This window comes from Pseudorca crassidens, chromosome 14 (assembly GCF_039906515.1).
Source record: "Pseudorca crassidens isolate mPseCra1 chromosome 14, mPseCra1.hap1, whole genome shotgun sequence".
NCBI classification, from domain to species: Eukaryota; Metazoa; Chordata; class Mammalia; order Artiodactyla; family Delphinidae; genus Pseudorca; species Pseudorca crassidens.
The window spans coordinates 41,796,666-41,810,998 of record NC_090309.1 but is presented as its reverse complement, the minus strand read 5'-3'; the positions used below and the strand labels follow the sequence as shown (position 1 = coordinate 41,810,998).

General features: G+C 41.8%; 1 protein-coding gene, 2 long non-coding RNA genes and 1 pseudogene across 5 annotated transcripts in view; 3 read left to right on the top strand and 1 right to left on the bottom strand.

Moving 5' to 3' along the window:
• LOC137205657 (uncharacterized) overlaps positions 1 to 433 on the top strand; it is a 587,325-nt gene extending 586,892 nt beyond the window's left edge. For all 3 annotated transcript variants that reach the window (XR_010934242.1, XR_010934241.1, XR_010934240.1), the window contains one exon: positions 307 to 433. This is a non-coding gene — a long non-coding RNA (uncharacterized lncRNA). The remainder of the gene's footprint in view (positions 1 to 306) is intronic.
• Positions 1 to 14,333, bottom strand: part of LOC137205656 (uncharacterized) — a 734,230-nt gene that overhangs the window by 59,181 nt on the left and 660,716 nt on the right. The window lies entirely within an intron of this gene.
• On the top strand, positions 738 to 2,188 carry LOC137205752 (SNRPN upstream reading frame protein-like). Its single transcript, XM_067703938.1, has 2 exons — positions 738 to 773; positions 1,899 to 2,188. Exons 1-2 carry the CDS (start codon positions 738 to 740, stop codon positions 2,130 to 2,132), a joined length of 270 nt encoding a protein of 89 aa, XP_067560039.1. The 3' UTR covers positions 2,133 to 2,188.
• Positions 2,336 to 3,038, top strand: LOC137205655 (small nuclear ribonucleoprotein-associated protein N pseudogene; annotated as a pseudogene).

The following is a 14,333-nucleotide window of genomic DNA, read 5'->3' as shown; positions in this document are numbered from 1 at the left end:
CCCTTGGGGCTTGTCTTCTAACTTCTCGCCTTTCCCATAAGGGGTGTTTCTCCGCTTGTGTACAAATACTTTTAGCCCTTCAACAAACAGTAACAAACCTCTGAGAACTTCAGCTTGCCCCAGTCTCACCCTTTGCAAACTACCAAGCAAATTTAGCGTTTACCTGTGGCAGGTGTTTGTAGCTAATCTAACACTCTTCCTTTGTTACCTGCTGGTGTTGTGTGTGGAAGTTTCTTCTCTCAGATACGCACTAAATCCTTCAGTACAAGGACTGTATCTTTTAAACTTTTTTCTCCTTGCACCTAGTTTGGTAATGGATGCTCAGTTGGTGTTAAATAAAGATTGGAAGAATTTAATGGAAATACGTAAAAGAAAAAAGGACATCAGTCCCTAAGTTTTCTTACATAGGGAGACGTAGAAGCTACAGTTTCTGGGGTAAGTTTGGAAAAAAAAAAACAGTAACAAAAATAAACAACAACAACAAAATGTCAAATCTCTGCCTCAACACGTAACAGTACTAAGTTAATGGGTAGAATATAATTGAATTGAATTGAATTGAATTGAATTACACTTGTTAAGACCCCGGAGCTTTTTTACGATATGTCTAAGCAATAGAGAAAAGTAATTTATTTCATCTGTAACCTTTGGATGAATTAGAATCCTCAGTAACTCATGGCCTAGAGGGCCCTCGAGGGGAAGAGGGCTTCTTTCAGTTTCTGTGGTGGGCACTTTCACCAATGCAGACTGACCCCAGGCAGGCTCAGACCTACCTGGTATGATCGGAAAGGCTCCGTGAGGCCCAGCCTGCCCCCAGATACCTCATAGATTGGAGAACATGTGGATTTACAAGGCAGTTTTGTTTTTATTACTATTGTTTTTTAAAGAAGGATTGTGTTTGTGTGTGTGTGTGGGGGGGTTGCTTTGTTTTGTTCTGTTTCGTTTTGTTTTTAATCTGGCCAAGCTGCTCAGCTTGCAGGATCCTAATCCCTTGACCAGGGATTGAAGCCGCGCCCTCGGCAGTGACAAGTGCGGAGTCCTAACCACTGGACCGCCAGGGAATTCCCACAGGATTGTTTTCTGATTCAGCGTAAGCAGGATACTAATGTAGATTAAAACAGAACAGGTCTGATTGAAGTCAGGTTGGGGACATGTGGATGCCTAACCTGATAAAACCATAGCATTCCCTCTGGGAGACCCCAGTGTTCCTGGGAACACTATATGAAAAGCATTTTTCTATTCCAATCCCCTCTTGATACACATGTGTAGACTGAATCAAATCCACATGGTTAGCGAACAACAAACGGCTATGAAATCCAATCTTTTGGTTAATTAGCCAAGTTTGCTTTGTTGTTGTTGTTTTTCGGTATCACCTACCTGTGTGAGTGGATTAAGTCCTTGTCATGAGCAGGCCACTGATAATAGGTACGTATGTGACATTGGAGGGCTAGGCCATTGGGCCTCCCTTTAACACAGCTGAGACAAGTTTAAAGTCGGATGAGGGACTTGACTAAGGAGGGATGGCTACTTGAGGATCTTCAAAGACAAAGCAAATGTGAGGGTGGAGGTGGTTGATTTCCACTTGGCCATTCCTGCGCCTTGAGGGTTGAAGTCTTGGTGCTGGCTTCAACTCAGCTTGGCTGTCCCATGTGCACCTAGTCCTGGATCACAAGTTTACATCCATTTCAATCCTGCCTGTGTTGAGAGGAGCTGCCACAGGGATTTGCTTAGGGTGCTGGGAATTATGCTTCTCCTACACACAGCATGATATAGGTTATGCTGTAGTCTTTTATAGCATTTTAAAAATTGGCAGGGAGAGCCAGCCTATTAGTTGGTGCCACCTGAGCAAGGGCAGCGTAGAGTGGGGCGGCCACCGAGATGCCTAACATTGTGTTCTGAAGAGCAGCCAGAGGCGCGATGGAGCGGCCTGGAGGGACCGTTTACACCTGAGATGGACCACAGAACAGCACGTACCAGAGGGAGAAGTCCAAGTCAAACGGAGAAGCACAGCCTCACTGAACAACCAGGAGTGCCACCTGTACCCAAGGCGATCTCAGCAGCAGCAAGTACCTGTGGTGGATTTCCAGGCGGAACTGAGACAGGCATTCTTAGCTGAGACACCAAGAGGTGGTTAAAGCAGTATTGGAACACCCAGGTAGCAGATTCCAAGAGAGCAAAACAAAGAAAAAAACCAGGCTCTATCTACTATTCGAAGCTTCCGCCCCAGCTTGCATTGTTTGTAGGAGAACCTTCGTCATACCTTGATCTGTAGCCTTCCCTTAGGTCTTAAGGATCCTGAAACTTTCCTGTGGACATTGGATTTGGTGGAAAAGCAATCATGACTGTGGGGAAGAGCAGCAAGATGCTGCAGCACATTTACTATAGGATGAGATGTGTCTTGCAAGATGACCAGATCTTCTTGGTGCCTTTAAGGCTTTTGACAAGCATATGAACTTGATCCTCTGCGATTGTGATGAGTTCAGGAAGATCAAGCCAAAGAATGCTAAGTAGCCAGAGCATGAAGAAAAGCGGGTTTTGGGTCTGGTGTTGCTGCAAGGGGAGAACTTGGTTTCCATGACTGTGGAGGGACCAACCCCCAGAGATACTGGCATTGCTTGGGTTCCACTTGCTGGAGCTGCAGGAGGCCCTGGGGTTGGTAGGGCAGCTGGCAGAGGTGTTCCAACTGGTGTTCCAATGCCCCAGGCTCCTGCTGGATTAGCAGGCCTTGTCTGAGGGGTTGGGGGCCCATCCCAACAGGTAATGACCCCACAAGGAAGAGGCACTGTCACAGCTGCTGCAGTTCCTGCTACTGGCAACATTGCTGGAACCCCAACTCAGTATCCACCAGGACGGGGGACTACACCTGCTGCTCGAGTAACCCCACCTCCAGGAATTATGGCTCTTCCACCTGCTATGAGACCATCCATGGGCCCACCGATTGGGCTTCTTTCTACTCGAGGCATGCCCCTCCAGGAATGAGACCCCCTCCCCCAGAAATAAGAGGTCCATCTCCCCCAGGAATGCATCCACCAAGACCCTAGGATACTATTGGTCCTTCTTAGTCACTTTTTTTCCTGCAATGTGTCTTGTGAAATATGTGGACTGTTTGTGAGCTTTTTGTCCCCTCTGCTGCATTAATATTAGCTAATAAATACATAGATCAATTAAACTGTGAGGTACTGTTCTACAAAAAAAAATTGGGGGGTTGTCTATATTGCAGGATGTCCTTTCATTCTTTCACTAATAGAGGCAGCAGGATGTATGTAGAAGAGAATATGGTGTGGGGACTCAAGGGATCTGTATTCTAGACCAGATCTTTTCACCAATTAGCTGTGTGTTTGGGGGGCATATTATTTAGCCTCTCTGCACCCCCGTGTCCTCATCTGTAAAATAATGCCCTCTGGCTCAGATTTGTTTCTGAAATGCTTTTGGCTTTACTGGGCCATCAGAAAAATCTAATGTTCTCTGGTAACTTTGAGTTATATTAAAACAAAACAAATAATTATAAGCAGTCATTTTATGAATAAAATGCTTCTATATGCCAAGAATTTTAAATTAGGCTCCATGACAAAAGCATTTATTTCTGATATGAGTGAAAACTTGAGATAAGTCAGTAAGGATGGTATTAAGCCTTGTAAATATCATCCAACTGTGACCTGGAACTGTGGAACTGTCCCCATGGGTGAGAACATCTGGGCACTCTGCTGGCTTCATTTCAGGCGTTCACTTACCCAATACATGCTCGCTTTGTTTCTTCCGTATCTCATTATTCAATTAAAAAACATATTCAGTTGATACCATGGATTCATTCAATAAACGTCATTTGATGCATCTGGGAGGAACCTGCTACCTATGTAACACTGTTTTCATTGTTAATAATAATAGTATCAATATAAAAGATAAGTTCCCAACTTTGAAGATCTAATAATCTCACTCAGGAGGGAAAATGTATATGGTAAAGAGATAGGTGACTTCATATGACAGTACATGAATAGGGTCCAAGAGAAGGATACAGGATATAAGGATATAAACTTTGAAGTGAGGGGGTGGGGTGGTGATGTGGGCTAGAGTGTACAGGAAGTGTTCAGGAATGTCTTCCGCTGTTCCTTAACACATAAAATTAGCACAGGTGAAGAGGAGGAAAGAGGCCACTTTAGGTAGGGGAAAGGACTGTGCAAAAGCAGCGAATTAGATAAGATTAAGAGATATATGAATTTGCTAAAGATGAAAGATATATGAATTTGCTAAAGACCTGGATCTTTAGCAGGTGGAAAGAAAGGCTTCTATGAGAGATTAGTGGGGGCAGGGATGGCATAGAATCTTCCATTCTGGGAAGGTATTGAAAGTCGGGTGAAGAATTTTGGCCATTATCTCACAATCATAGAGGTCCTTCTTTCCTTTTTCTTTATAAGCTGTTTTGCTCAGTGGAAATGTTATTAGTAAAATCGCAGAGGAGTCCTAATAGAAAAGGAAAAAAAAAAAAAGACTGTAGAAAAGCCACTTGGGGAGCAGATGAGAACAAGAGGTTATAAAACACTGGAAAGGCAGCAGAGCTTGGAAGACCCATGATGGAGGCAGAGACCAGACTGTGTGACCATTTCAGTGTTCAGTTTCTCTTGCTCTGGGTACCGTGGGCTGGAAGGCAGTGCAGGGTACCAAGGAGATGTCTGGAGGAGAATGCTGGAGAAAGAGAGCAGAACAAAAGAAGAGACCAGGAGAAGATAGATGGAGACAGAGAATCAGACAAGAGTGAAGGATGAGGGGAACAAAGAGTGCGTGGTCAATGAGGTGGAAGACAAAGGAAATTAATCAAAATGATTATGTGGCAGGTTTGGAGTTCGACTCACAAATTGAGGTGCATAAGAATATGTAACTATTTTACGTAAATTATTCTCCTTTGACTTCAGGCCCCCAATCTGCAGGAGGCAGAAATGTAATCTCAGTCATTTCAGCTTCCTCCCGTCAAATCCCCGAACTTGTCCCTCATTCCTGGGGCCTTCAGTAGTACCCAGGCGACGGAGGTGGCTGGAGCAGGCCGGGCATCTGCCCTTGGTGGGGCATCCGTCCACTGAGCATGTGTCAATCCCGCCACAATCACCAGTCCATGCAGTTCACCGTGGAGGCACACCTCATTCTTACCTAGCAGGCATTCAGGATCTCCCAGGGCCTTTTCTGGGCCCCTCTCTTTCACTGGAGAATCATGGTGTTTGTGCAATACCGGCGGTGAGGAAGTTCAATAGATTTGCTATCTCCCTGGACAGGTCTTCTTTGCTCTGGGAAAATAAAGTTATCTCAGGATTTCGTCCCCCTGCCCTTCTGGTACCCCCAGAGATCCAACCCCAGAGTAGGACCAACTTGTTTCTAGGTTTTCTTCCCTTCTACTCCAACTTTCCTCCTTCTCCCAAATGCAGGGAACTGTCTGCATTTTTGAGGGCAGATTGCACTCTTATCAAATGCTCCCCTCTTACCTTCGTATCTCTGATGAGGCTGAATCATTTTATACGCAGGAAAGATGACACAGAGTGGTTATATGACTTACTTGAGGCCACACGGCTTGTCAGTGACAAAATGGGTAAAATTGAAAATATGCTAGCTTGACTACCTTTTTCTCCTTCCCCCCTTCCCTCTTCCCTTCCTCCCTCCCCCCCTTCCTTCCTTCCATTCTCCCTCCCTCCCTTCTTTTTTTCCCTCTCTTCTCTCCTCTCTCTCTTCTTTCCTCCCTCTCTTCAAAAGAATTTATTATGTGCCAGACTGTATACAAGTACCAGATAGACCATACTGAACAAATTAAACAAATGAAATGGATTGCTTTCATGAGTTGCCAGTCTAGTAGGGGAGATGGACATCGAACACTGCATACACAGACTCGGAATTAAACTGTGGTCAGTACAATGGGTTCTATGAGAAAGTAGTAAGGAGAATCTAATTTAGACTAGACAATCAAGGAAGATCTTTCTGAGGAAGAGACATCTGAACTGAGAACTCAGACAGGGATGAGAGCATTCCAGGTATAGCGAATGGCTTATGCAAAGAGTTGGCATGTTCAAGGAGCTCAAAAACATGCCTGTGACTGAACTATTTGAAAGGGGGAAAATGAAACAAGATGTGGTTGGAGAATGAGAAGGACCAGAGTCTATAGGGCTTTATCAGCAAAGTTAAGAAATTTGGATTTTATTCTAAGCTTAATTGAAAACAAAACTTTAACAGTGAATGACATAATCTGATTAACATTTGAAAAAATGTATTCTGGCTGCTCTGTGGAAAATGGATTGGAGTGAGGAAGGATGGAAAAGAAGAGACCATTTGTGAGTTGGGGGCCCTTTAAGTATTCTTGGGAAAGGTGATATGGGTTTGGAGCAGGGGTGCGAAAATGGGGAAGGAAAGAAATGGAAGAATCAAGTCATACTTTGGAAGAGTTGACAGATTACTGGATTTGAGATGTTAGTGGGGACATAGCTCCCCAATTTCAGACATGAATTATTATTCCCTCTACTCTAGAAACCCTATTGAATCCCATTAAGATGTAAGTTCGGTTGTTGTAATAGAAAACCATGTGAGATAGCCTTTTCTAGAATAGCAGATGTCAGTGCTTCAAGGACGTATGGCACTGAGATGGCTAGATATTTCTAAGGCATATAAATTAGATAAGTGGATAAATCAGGAATCTGGTATAAGAAGTGTGTTTACAACCCCCAAGCCTATTCTTAGATACTGATTAATAATAAGTTTTTACCAAATAATTCCCAAAATTGTTATTAATATTGATCACCAGACACTTGTAAATTTTCAACCACATTTATGTCTCTCGCCTATATTTGATCCCAATAATAAATAAGGTGGATTTCTTCCCACACAATAGAAATAAATAGGGCCCCAGTAACTTGGCAGCTCATAGGTCAAATGACAGTAACTCATAGGTCAAATGACAATTCAGAGGTGGAGGAATGACTGGACCCTTCATCTTTGTAACAATCACTGAGATCTAGGAAGAGAGAAGAGCGGCCTAACAGTCCTTTAAACATGTTGATTCATTCCAGTCTGGGTTGTTTTCACTGAAAACTTAGAAAAACAATCTGTAAACTGGTCCTTGGGCCTTGGTGAGAATTTCTCAAAGGCAGTGAGGCCCACGTTGGGAGCATGTACAGTAAGGATGAGCATAGCCATCAGTCTTTCACAGTAAGACTTTCTCAGTCCAACATCTAGACTCTTATTTGGTCTTCCAGTTTGGGGCAGTTTGACACCCTAACAGAAGATAGTTTAGTCACCTTTGTAAATGACTTCATGTAGTTATTATTACAGTAAGTAGTTCTAGCAAAGAAAGAAAGCAAATCTGAACAAAAACAATGTTGGAGCAGGTGTTCTAGCTGTTGGAGAAAAGTTATGAGTGACATCACTCAATCACCTTGTTTCTCTAATAATAATACATTACTTTTTAGAGGCATTGGCTTTTTTTTGAAGCATTGCTTTTTTTCTGTGTGCCACCTTTTATAAATTTCACATCTAATATTTTCCCCCTTTGAGTGTGCCACAGCAGAAGCAAGTTATGTTTGCAGAAGGTGGGCTGGAGGAATGTTAATCCTGTTTGGAATAAAGCTCTTTCCTAAGTTTATTTAGAAACCAACATAACACTTAGCAAGACACTTCTGATATATTTTGCCTTTTACTTGAGTTTCTCAAATCCAAAACGTTGCATTTTAGAGCTTAGAGAAAATTTAAATGAAAACAAAAAAACCCAATTTCTCATGTCCCTCAATTGAAAAATCTGAAAGGAAGAGTATCTGCATTAAATGATGTTATGCACATTTTAGTAGTAGACCAGACACAGACATCCATGTATCACATTTTCTTCCCATGTGGAAAGAGCACTGATTTGAGGGGAATGCTTTCCCCTTATACCAATGGAGAGGAAAAGGGATTCTATTTTCTAGGTATCTTATTTAGTAAAATTAAGCAAAGCTGGATTTAAAGCCTTTAATGAAGACAATAGAATATGTTAAGTAACCAACTAATATTCTGCTGAAAACCTGACCACCCTCAGGAGGCCTCACAGAGTCTATGATTGGACTGCGAGTCTCTTCCAACGTGTTTTTGATTTGGATAACTCCAAATCTACCCCATCCCCTTGCCATTTCAAGCAGCACTATCACAGTTCAGGCAATCAACAGACACCTGGAGGAAGAGAATATTCAATCTGCTGTCGGGAACGCAGGGGAGACAGGATGTTAATTTGCAGCAGTCACCTCAAAATTGGGACACGTGGTGCTCCTGCGGACTCCCCCGCCTCTGAGAAGACTCTCCTCAGAGACTTCCTTTCATTCCCTCAAGACTGGATCAGGTTGGCTTGGACGTGCCATAAGAAAATGCTATAGATGCAGCAAGAGAAATAACTTTCTTTTCCTACGATGATTATCGCGAAGAACTCATGTCAAGAATAAGTAAACTTACCTTCAGAGTTTAATAAGCACTGATTGGTAGAAGGGGAAGGAAAGTGGAACTCGGAAATTCTGTATTTCACGCGTGCTTATCTTCTGTAGCCTGGGTTGGGTGTGTGGGCTAGCTCAGTTAGAAAGGAAGCAGGCCAAAAGGAGAGGTAGATAATAAAAAGGAACTTTATCAGGGAGCTTCCTATACTGTTGATAGTTAACGTCATTATGAGTGTCTAGTGTTTCCACTAGAAATGTCCAATATGCAAATAAACAAATGGTCATGGACACAGTCCCTTCAGAATTAGCCACTTTAAGGGACGATTGAAATGTAGTGGGGATTTCAGGGGTAGGGAGAATACATACACTTAAATGGATAATTTGTCATTACCTGAGGCCCCTATTGGCATTGATAATGTTCCACAAGGGCTTAGAATTTAGAGATAGGTTGAATGAAAATGAACAAGGAAAACAACAGCAGTGAGTGTATGTAAACGCCATCCAAAGCCAGTGTGATCGCTGCTGCTTCTACTACAAATAGCAAACATTTACTGTGTCTTTCTCATGTGCCGATCAATGGTCTAAGTCCCCTCTATGTATAAGTTATTTAAATCCTCATAACAATGGGAATTATTATTCCCATTTTGTAAGAAGTGAAACTAAAGCACAGAAAAGGTGAGTAACTTGCTCATAGGAACATGGTACTAATAGCACATCCAAAGCACGTTATTCTGCCTCTTCACCATGATGACTACACTGCATCTGTAATGGGAGAACAAAATGGAACTTGCCTGAAAAACGTACCTAGCAAGTAGGCTGTACATGGTTCATTAGCTTACCAGGAGGCATCATTTTAAGGGTTGCCTAATTAATGGTTTAAGAATAATTCCTTTATAGAAATAGTTTGTGTATAAATAGTTCAACAGATAGTGATATAATGCCATGCTCATTGTAATAAACTTGTTTTAGATCTGCAGGACCTTACTGCCAAATGGTATGTACTTTTTATTCCTTCTTTTGAAGACAATTAATTGAACTCATGAACTGTTGGGCATATCAGGTACTTTAGTCAGTGTACGTTAATTTGAATAAAGTTACATTGAAGTATTGGGATCCTAGGTTTAAAACAGTGACTTGCATTTTTTAAGGGTATCAGAGGCAACTCCTGTAATCTCTTTTATTCCTGAATCTCTGTGTCTCATTCTGACAAATTTTGGATAGGAACTGTACAAAAGTCATCCTCAAAAAATACAGATGTTCTATTTTGCTGAAGACCTGACTTTATAACTATGTCTAAATGTCTTTGTCATCTAGAAAACACAAAAATAAGAGCCCGAGGATTTGAGGGAAGGTTTGGAACATGGCGATGGAGGAATAACATTCCTAGAAGAAGTGAAGGTACTTTCTCCTCCCGGGTCCACCTGAGCATGCAGCGTCCAGTGAAAGTGATGAGAGGATGGTGTTCGTGAAGTGTACACATGCAGTGACACCCTCACCTTCCTAACATCTACAGATGCCATCGTAGACATTTTTCAAGCCCTCTTTTTGCCATCCACACAGCTTGGAATACTTTGGTAGGCCTTTTACCTAATTTTTAACCCTCAGAGATGCTAAGGCAGGGGCAAACATATGGTATAAATGGAATGAATGAAGGCAAATGAGTGCAAAGAGAAGCATTTGCCTAACCTCAGGAAGATGACAGGTCTTTCCTAAATTGTTGTAGAAGTAAAGAGCTATTGGATCGATCTTTATGTGATTGTTCCTCCCTAGTTTTAATAAAGTATTCCAGTTTGGGGGAAATTCCTTCCCTTGTCAATAAAATATAACAAGAAGAAAACTTTAAAATATTTGCAGCCCTTCCTCTAGAATTTCATGTGAATTTTGCCTCTCTCTCCTCTTGATACTCCTTTTCATGCAAAGCATTCTTGTGTATTTCTTCCATTGTATTTTTCATGAAGAAAATATAGTGATTATCCAAGATAAGCAGACAAGATCAGGGCAGAGTTTACCTTTCTTCGTGATGCGGTACCAGACTTGTTTAGATTTAGTGCTCTTGAAGGCAATAGGTGTGTCTTTTTTATCTTTATTGGTATCTGTGTACATATTAGGCACACAGTAAATTATCTGACTGTATCAATTAATGAACAAACAAGAACGAATGACAATAGTGGATGTTTCTGAAAGGTTTTCAAAAACGATTTAGAGAACATTTTGGAATTCAAGTTAAAAAAATTCACTCAAATGAGATTTTGGGGGATTTCATGTGATTAACTCTTTACATTATCTCGTAGTAATTATACAGAAATCTCTATTTATGTAAACACAGTGAATGCATCATAACACTAGAATAAGTATACAAATACTGCATGTCAAATTAGGTTATAATCACTTTCAAGGGACGTGATTTCCTAGTTAAACAGATTCGTTTACATCTTGTGAAATAAAAAATAAGTGAAAATAACTATATAAAATCAGGCTTACAGCTGGACAGATCTGCTTGGCAATGGTCCAGGCCCTGAATGGGGAAAGCCCCACCAGCTGAGGCATGCTCAGGACGCCCAGGATGACTTTACAGGCTCGGCTGGAGAGGGGTCTGTGGCTGCTGTCCTGACTGCATCCTGTCCCTAGTTACCTATGGGGAAGATGGGCTACCTTAACGTTTAAGATGAGACTCTTGCTGTGAGGGGGTTGGGATGGAATGGAAACTTGCTCAGTAGAGGAGAAAACAAAGGCAATTCAACATTACACGCTTAGGTAAAAAGCATATTAGAATAAGTCAGGGATCCTCTCGCTAGAAGAGCAAATAGGTGAAGCTGACATTGGAATCCCAGGAGTTTAGAGTCAGGGTTTGAGTATCACAGATCATCTGGTCCAACCCTTGTAATATAGATGGGGAAAAGTGGCCAAACAAGGCAAGGAGCAGTACCAAGATTGAGACCCAGAACTTTTCCTCCCAAATCTGATGCTTATTTATGACATAACTGAAGCTCATCATTTTAAGGGAGATCATCCTTTTAAGGGAAATCATTTTTTAAAAGCTGCTCATTTTGATGCATATCTCTAAAAAATACATTTTGCCTTGCCCTGACTGAGCTAACACTTCCTGCAACGTTCCCTTGTGTTGACGGCAGAGGGGCCTATCTGTAAAGCTCGTTCATTACATGGTGTCGTAATATAGTGCCATTCTCTATGGCTCATTGTGAAGAGCATTTTGCCTTTTGCTAAGCTTCTGTAAGCCAGGTGTTTTTGCTTATCTTGCCTGTGTCACCATCATATTCATCTACTGCTTATTTTTGTTGTTTATGAGAATTCACTAAAACTATTTTCTTTTTAACCCGTGGATTCTTACTTGGAGGTAGGTCCGTATTTCTCCTACTGAGTAAAAAATCTTTGGTTTTTATTATTAGCTTAATTGATACTCATTTTTGTTCAAAACTACATTTGTTGAACACTTACTGTATGCCATGCTGTGCATACGTTGGTTTCTTCCCACATTCCATTGGTTGAATTGCCCTGAGCAGGGCTTGGCAAACTGTGGCCTGGGAGCCAGATCTGGCCTACTGCCTGTTCTTGTCAATAAAATTTTGTTGGGGCACAGTCACGCTCATTTGTTTGCATATTGTCAATGGTTGTTTTGTACCACAACAGCAGAGCTGAGTAATTGTGATAGAGACGATATGGCCCATAAAGACGAAAATATTTGCCATTTGGCCCTTAACACAAAATGTTGCCAACCCATGATCTCGAGTGTGAACCCTCGATTATCTGGCTGGCTGGATAAGAGAGCCAAATAAAATAGACACTACACTGTAGCTGCCCTGAGCACTACTTACTCACAAGTGTTTGTGGCCAGGAGTCATAACCATGGCACCAAACAACATAGAGAGAACCAACAACATCCTAGTCTGGGGAACACAAGGCTTCTCCAGATTTGTTTAGATTATTTTCAAACCCTGTTCCTAGAACCATCCCCAATCTGTACTAATACTATAAACTTGTAGCTTTTCCATTACAAATTTATTGTTATTTCTTTTACCTCTTTTTTTGTTCCTTAGGAAAAGGTAATTAGGCTATAAACTGAGGTCTGACAACTAATTTCAGTCAAGGCAAGATTAATACAAAGCAGGCAGATAATTTTCATCCTGTGAAATTAAAATAGATACATTTTAATGACATTCTGAAAAATCCATGTCTCATGTTTTTCCTTTGTTTTCCCTCACCTTCCCTTGTTCTCGTGTGATCCCTATTCTGTGTGGGTAGTGACATGTGCTAATTCAGGCAAACTACCAGCTCACTGCTTTGCTGTCCTCCACGGCTCTTCCTCCCATCCCCACGATTGACCTTTGGGTGGAAAGCTGCTTCTTTCCTTTGCTTGTAGGGGTTTCCCTACACTGAAAAGACAGGACCATCTGAGGGAAAGGTAGTCACTGCCCACCCCTTGAATTTTCAAATTTTCACTGACATTACAAAGAGCCAGTGTGCTTAATCTATATTAGAGCTTCAAGAATTAAAGGTTAGTGGCATCCTGGGCGTGGGTGTGCACTGTGCACATGTTCTGGGGAGAGTTTCCAACATTGCTGTGTTCTGTCACTCCAAGAACATATTGAATATGCATCTCAATGTCAGCAGCACCTTGAGATGTTATCTCCAAAATTATCACCTGCCTTCTGAAAACATAACCCTAGATATATTGATTGGTTAAAAGGCAGGATCTGAAGGAATAAGTCAGTGTCTCCGTGGATTATCCTAACCAAATAAGGCAAGTATTAACCTAGATACTCACTGATCTGCCAGTATTTGGTTTGAAATGTAGGCATCTCCACTAAAGTTATGTGGTTCATTCTTTGGAATATTTCTTCCAGACGTTTAAATACATTACCACTAAGCCAGAACCAAAGAAAGCATAAAAAGCATTTTAAGGAATAAATTCAGCAAGTTTCCATTTGTACCAGATAGTGAAATTGTTGACATGCATTATGAGGCATGTGTATTTTTCAGCCTGTCAGGTTTCAGTCACACGCTCGGGATGGAATATTTCAGCTGTCAGGGGTTGTGTAGAAAGGTCTCAGGCCATTTAGGTAGTAGCACTTCCTAACAAATAGTTTCCACATCACCCTATCCTGCTATTTAGGCAAGTCAGAAGAAAAGCTTATTTCATTAATTATGCTATAAATGTAACTTCAGTGAAGGGTAGCCGGCTAAATACAAGATGAAAGGGCTGGTAGGGATTCTCTCCATCGAAGTGTTGAGCTTCACGCAATTTTATTCAGATGCACTTCCACTACTAAGGAGGCTGTGAGTTGATCGACTGTATCTAGAATCAACTACAGTGGTGAAAACACAAATTGCAAACCAGCATGAAGTCACAAAGGGAAAGGAGGAAAGAGGAGAAGTAGGAGTCGGGGACTCGTACGTACTCTTCATTTTCCTCTAGGAAAAATAAGTATTGGACCAGCTGCCCGGAGTCCAACAGTAATGGGAGCGAGCCTAATTATTGTTAGGCGAGGGCCTAATGAGAAGTGCTACCCACACAGCCTTCCTTTGTGTTTCCAGTTGCTTCTGTTTGCAGAGGAGTCTGGATTTTTGTTGGAGGTAAATGATTATGTTCCCCCTGCTTGATGTGCTAGAATGAAATGTGGTTGTTAAGGAAAGAGAGGACCTGGACTGGATAGTCTCTTGTCCACAAATTTTTTGTGTGGGCCATTGAGGAAGGTTACAATGTAATATTGTTGGTAACAGGGTGAGGAGGCTTGGAGCTAGCTTAGCTACCATCTTTGAAACCTTTTGTGGGCACTCCTGTCTCCTTCCTCTCAAGGAATCTTTTTTTTTTTTGCGGTACGCGGGCCTCTCACGGTTGTGGCCTCTCCCGTTGCAGAGCACAGGCTCCGGACGCGCAGGCTCAGCGGCCATGGC

Excerpts from the sequence above, each read along its gene's own strand:
- LOC137205752 (XM_067703938.1), top strand. The coding sequence starts at position 738 with ATGCAGACTGACCCCAGGCAGGCTCAGACCTACCTG. Across the intron at positions 774-1,898 it reads GGCAGGCTCAGACCTACCTG|AGCAGCCAGAGGCGCGATGG; the intron begins GTATGATCGGAA and ends TGTGTTCTGAAG.